At 43.0% G+C, this 6,101-nt stretch overlaps 1 protein-coding gene across 1 annotated transcript; it reads right to left on the bottom strand.

Annotated features, from left to right (window-relative positions):
* Positions 1–1,761: 1,761 nt before the first annotated feature.
* On the bottom strand, positions 1,762–5,372 carry LOC124637146. Its single transcript, XM_047173494.1, has 2 exons — positions 4,335–5,372; positions 1,762–1,894 (listed from the first exon to the last, which is right to left on the bottom strand). Exons 1-2 carry the CDS (start codon positions 5,109–5,111, stop codon positions 1,832–1,834), a joined length of 840 nt encoding a protein of 279 aa, XP_047029450.1. The 5' UTR covers positions 5,112–5,372; the 3' UTR covers positions 1,762–1,831.
* Between the last annotated feature and the right edge of the window lie 729 nt (positions 5,373–6,101).

The raw sequence follows: 6,101 nt of genomic DNA, 5'->3' as shown, positions 1-6,101 counted from the left end.
GTGGGACATGTTATTGTTTCAACTCTAGATAATGTGTCAGCAACTATATTATTATTTCCACTAATGTGTCGTATGTCAGTACTAAATTCACTAATAAACATAATTTGCCTAGTTCGCCTAGAAGTTTCTCTATTGGTACCTAATTTAGTAAACGCGAAAGTTAATGGTTTATGATCTGTAAAAATTATTAATTCTTGCCCTTCAACTAAATTACGAAAATGTATGATTGCTAAATAAATTGCTAAAAGTTCTCTATCATATGTACTATATTTCTTTTGTGCTTCAGTTAATTTTTTCGAAAAATATCCTAAAGGTTTCCAATTGCCATCAACTTTTTGTTGCAATACTGCACCTACACTTGTGTCTGATGCGTCCGTCATCAATGACAAAGGTGTATGTGCCGATGGGAAATACAATAAGGTAGCATTTTTAAGATCATCTTTACATTTTTCAAAATTTTTCGTAGCTTCAGGTGTCCAATTGATTTTACTTTTATCCTTACGCTTTGAATTCCCTAAATATTTATTTAACGCTGCCTGATGATCAGCTGAATGAGGTATATGAGCTCTATAAAAATTTAACATGCCTAAAAATCTTCTAAGTTCCTCTACAGTATCCGGCTTTGGAAAATCAATAATCGCTTTAACTTTATCTTCTAATGGTTTAATTCCTTCTGTAGAGACTTCAAAACCCAAAAACTCTAATTTATCTTTACCAAAACTACACTTTGAAAAATTAATCGTTATACCAAATTCATTAAAACGTTCAAAAACTTTTCGTAAATGTTCTCTATGCTGCTCTTCATTTTCCGATGCAATGATGACGTCATCTACGTAATTGAAAAGAAAATCTAAGTCTTGTAAAACAGTATGATGCATAAAACGTTGAAAAGTTTGTGTAGCATTTCTTAATCCAAATGGCATACGCACAAACTCGAATAAACCAAACGGTGTTATGACGGCAGTTTTCTCAATGTCATTTTCCGAAACTGGCACACAATAATAGGCTCTATTTATATCTAGCTTTGAGAAAACCTTTTTATTATCTAACATATACGTAAAATCATGAAGACGGGGAACTGGATATCGATCAGGCTTGGTAATCGCATTTAAACGTCTATAATCTCCACAAGGTCTAATATTCCCGTCCTTCTTAGGAACAACATGCAAGGGACTTGCCCAAGCGCTTTTACTCGGCCTACAAATCCCAAGCTCTTGCATAATCTTAAACTCATTTTTAGCTTTTACGTACCTGTCTGGTGGTAACTGCCTGGCTCGTGCGTGCACTGGAGGTCCTGTGGTCTCAATGTGATGACAAACATTATGTTTAGGCGTTTCTTTGTACGAAACTGGTTTAGTTAGTTCTGGAAATTCACATAATAAATCATAATAAGGGCAATTATTTACAATAGTTTTCAAAGTGGGCTCACTAGAATTAGAAAGATTGCCTTTGGTGCTTAAATTAGTTACTTGATCGATTAACCTTCGTCCGTTCAAGTCAATTAACAACTGAAAATTAGCTAAGAAGTCAGCACCTAATATTGGTTGCTGTACGTCCGCTAATGTAAATAACCAACGGAATGCTCGTCTTAGATTTAAATCTAATTCTAAGTACAATGTACCATACGTGTTAATCTGAGTTCCATTTGCGGCAAAGAGTTTATAACAACACTCACTTGTATTACCTTTCATGTAGGCTACTTTCCGCGGTAACACTGACACGTTTGCACCACTATCCACTAAGAAGTTTAAGCCGGATTTCCTGTCTCTGACACACAGACGGTGATTCCCGAAGGCACGGTCACAGCCTCCCGTCGCAGACTGCACCGACTCTAGTTTTCCGCTGGCTTGTCCTTGTCCTGTTTTTTCTTCCAGTTACATGGATCCACGCATTTATACTTCGGCCGTTCAGAGAATGCGTTCCTGACACCTATCAGTTAGTCACGACTAGTGATGGGCACAACATAACACTGAGTTCGTTACCGTTCCTTCAAAATGAACCGCCGCATTATTTTAAGATTATTTTCGTTTTAAATTGGCGGAATCATTTGTTTTATATTTTAGTTATTTAAGTGGAAACCAAAAAAAGGTAATATTCATATAATAAAATTGTTTTATTTATTCTTTGTTACAAGTACATTGAATTGAATGTGCGAACAGAATATTAATCAGACTCCGATTTGCTTGAGGAGGTGGTGTCTTCATAGGAGGCGGCCGACATAATGACGCGCGGGGTTGCGATAGTCATCGAGAGGATCCAGCTGCTGGGACTGGAGGTGGCCTTGCACAAATCCGAGGCCATGTGCTTTCATGGGCTTCGGAACGCGCCACCTTCAGGCTCCCAAGTCACGGTGGGGGGGGCTACCATCGGCGTCGAGAGGGCGATGAAGTACCTGGGACTCGTCCTCGACGGCCGGTGGAGCTTCGTCGAGCACTTCCGACGTTTGGGCCCCAAACTGGAGAAGGCAGGTGCTGCATTCAAGCGGCTCCTGCCCAACCTGGGAGGCCCAAACGCCCCCTGCCGTAAACTCTACGCGGGGGTCATGCGGTCCATGGCCCTTTACGGGGCCCCGGTATGGGCACGTTCGGCACGGCCGCGGGCTGTGCACTACCTGAACGTGCCCCAAAGGGTGATAGCCATTAGGCTAATCCGGGGGTACCGCACGATCTCCCGCGAAGCAGCTGGCCTACTCGCTGGACTGCCACCGTGGGATCTGGAGGCGAGGGTCTTCTTGCGCCTGTACGACTGGCGCGAGGAGGCTCAGCGCCGGGGAGAAACCCCGTTGCCGCGGCAAGTTGTCGCGCAGCGGGCGGAGCTCCGGCGCAATCTCATGGTGGCCTGGAGGGAGCGACTATCGCAACCCAGTGCAGGGCACGCCACCATCGTGGCGGTAAGTCCCCTCTTTGAGGAGTGGCTCGGGAGGAGTCACGGCGCCCTCACGTACCGCATGACGCAGGTCCTCACCGGACACGGTTGTTTCGGGAGGTACCTGCACCGCATCGGTCGTGAGGAGGCGCCCGGGTGTCACCATTGTGCGGACAGCCCCGAGGACACGGTGGACCACACAGTCCAGGTGTGCCCCGCATGGGAGGGGCACCGCCGGGTCCTCGTCGAGGCTTTGGGCGGCGGCGACCTCTCGCGTCCGGCCCTGGTTCAGGCCATGGTCCGGGGCGAGAGGGAATGGGATGCCGTCGCCTCCTTCTGCGAAGCGGTCATGCTCGAGAAGGAGGAGGCGGAACGCCAGAGAGTCCGCACCTCTCATCCCGGCCGCCGCGCTGGACCAGGTAGACACCATGGGCGCCGGGTGTCGCGAGATGACTCCCGGCCACCGTAGGCGTGGGTCTGTGGGCGGTGAGTTCGGGTGGCTCATCGTCCCTCTGTCTTCCTAGACGACAGACCCGTGTCGACGGCGCGCGTTGTTCCACGCGCTCCTCAAAGAGACGTCAGCAACCCCAGCGGGGCCCAGCAGGGCCAAGGCCTGCCGGGGCTGCGGGTTGTTCGAAAGAGATACCGCGGCCCTGGTACATAAAAGGCCTATGACGGAACACGACGATTTTAGTCAGTAAGAGTCTGACACTCCCTCACCGCTGCTAACCCACAGCGGGAGGGGTCATTTGATGATTTTACGTCGATAAAAAAAAAAAAAAAAAAAAAAAAAAAAAAAGGTGGTGTCTTCATCATCATCTTCGCCTACATGTATAATTATATTATTATCAATAACAGAATCAATCCTGATATCTCGGTCTAACAAAAGCCGGGTAATCAAATAAAAACAGATCGAAAACACTTGAAAAACGTGGTCTATGCGCACGAAACGACAACGGACGACTGTTTTAGCGTCACAAAATGGCGGCCCATAACGCCATTTGGGGTTACCATTTTTAATCTAAGTATAAAAATGCGGTTTGGTCATAGTTTTATTTTTATTTTTCATAAAAGTTATAATTAAGTCTTATAGTCCATTATTTTCCAATTCTTAAAAAGAAAATCAAAACGTATTATTTTATATTATAACTGTATAAGAACAGATTACGATACTTGCCTGTTATTTTTAGCACAGCACTACAAAATATAAACCGATGACATAACCTTGTAATAGCGCAGTATAGATTTAGAAAAATATTGTTTACCAAGTTATTTGACACTCAGTTTGGCACAAAATTATAACATTCATTGATTATTGATATAATAATGTTGTTTTAATGCTCCTCAATTGTTAAAACGGTAAACAACCAGCAAAAATATTTTTATCGTAACTGCAACGCCATTGCAAAGTTACGTCGTCAGTTCAATCGCGACGTGTCAGGAACGCATTCTCTGAATGGCCGAACTATAGTTGCCTTGCTGCGATACTTATAATGGTAAAAACATAGCCAATTTGGATCTTCGAATTTCCTTGTGCGACTTCTTGACCCTGACCTGGATCTGTTGCGTCTAAAGTTATTCCTTCGCCAGTTATTTGAACGGCCTCGTGATCTTGACTCTAAATTTTGTAATCTATCACTCAATTTGTTTATTGCCGAAATAATTTGGTCCTGAGAACCGGATGGGCCTGGTTCCTGTTTGACAGTCGCAACACTATTTATGGGAGTCGTTGTTTCCATTATTTTATCCGCTATTGATGCTAATTTCTCTAGATCTTTTTCTTCCGTTACAGCTAAAACTCCTCGCACCGAATTTGGTAAATGATTCTGCCACATAACTATGAGTGTTTCGTTATTTACTCGTCCCCTGGCTAGGTCTTGCATTTTTCTTAGTAATTGTGATGGTTTCTGGTCGCCTAATTCCATTTCGCCAATGAGTTTTTTTACTTGCCGCTCTTCGGATTCTTGATATATAAATATCAACTTATTCTTCAAGGTCTCATATTTATTTTTCTCAGGGGGATCCACAAGGATCTGTGTAACTTGCTCAACTGCGTCCGGGGGTAATTTTGAAATAAGGACCTGGTACTTTGATTCGTCGGACATCTTCTGAGGATTTAGAACTGCTTCTGCTTGGATAAACCATGTTCTAGGCGACTTCTTCCAAAATTCCGGAATTCTAGCTGTGATGGAGATGGACGACAGTTGATGTTCTTCAATAACGACCTTCTTGTCTTCAGACGACATTATAATTTCTTAATTTGACGCGCACTAATATTAAACCGACACTACGTACACTTGTGTGAGTTGCCCCGGTCGTCCGATTCACTGAATTACAAGTCCAAATTCACTGGTTACAGTTCACACTTTCTCCACACGGGGTCACCAATTTAGATGGTGGGGTGTCGTGTTCAGAGATAAGTAAATAAACCGAATACTAATTAATACACTTTTATTTTCTGACTCCAATTAGGTTACATGGGATTTGGTACGGTCACAATATTTAGTAGCGTGCGTTGGTAGTGCGATATACGGGACAACTGAGGAGGCGAACACAATGCAAGTACAGTATGAACAATATTGATGCGTCAACAATTAGTGTAGGTCCCACTACAAGTCGTATCAAAAATTAATTCCTCCACAAACGAAATTCCAACATCTAATTTTTATTAATCAAGATTTGAAGCCGAAAAATTACTTAAATAACTTCAATTATGTTAATCAGTTTGACCGGCTAAGCGATAAATTAGGGCCATAAACGTTACTTTCGTCGCGTCGACTCCAGCGATTAGTCGCAACGTAATCTGATCGGATACAATAGACTTGGTATGCTACACGCAAACCCGACATTTTTCACAAACATTATGCGTGCAGTACGAATGTATTACATTGAAAACCAAGAACTGGGTAATTAATTTACATTTTCCAACAATAATTTACATTGTTTTCTGTTTCCATTTTGTGTTTCTGTTCTGTATATAACAAGTAAAATGAGACATTTCTGCGACAAATTACAACGCTATTGCATTTATAAGTAGTGCCTTGCAGTTTGTGCAAGCTCTGCAGTAACGCGACTTGCTAATATTACGCAAATACGAGTACATCTCAGTAGTACCGTATCTCTTGTCTCGTATACGCGTAGGTAATAATGAAGATAAATAAGGATTTGTCACAAAAAAGAACGACGAAATTCGAACCTAGAATATTCTCCAGGTGCCTTAATAACTCAGCAACCGA

Source organism: Helicoverpa zea, chromosome 15, assembly GCF_022581195.2.
Source record: "Helicoverpa zea isolate HzStark_Cry1AcR chromosome 15, ilHelZeax1.1, whole genome shotgun sequence".
NCBI classification, from domain to species: Eukaryota; Metazoa; Arthropoda; class Insecta; order Lepidoptera; family Noctuidae; genus Helicoverpa; species Helicoverpa zea.
The sequence above is the reverse complement of the archived record's forward strand: the minus strand, read 5'-3'. Positions and strand labels throughout refer to the sequence as shown.

Excerpts from the sequence above, each read along its gene's own strand:
- LOC124637146 (XM_047173494.1), bottom strand. The coding sequence starts at position 5,111 with ATGTCGTCTGAAGACAAGAAGGTCGTTATTGAAGAACATCAACTGTCG. Across the intron at positions 1,895-4,334 it reads AGTATCGCAGCAAGGCAACT|AAATGCGTGGATCCATGTAA; the intron begins ATAGTTCGGCCA and ends CGGCCGAAGTAT.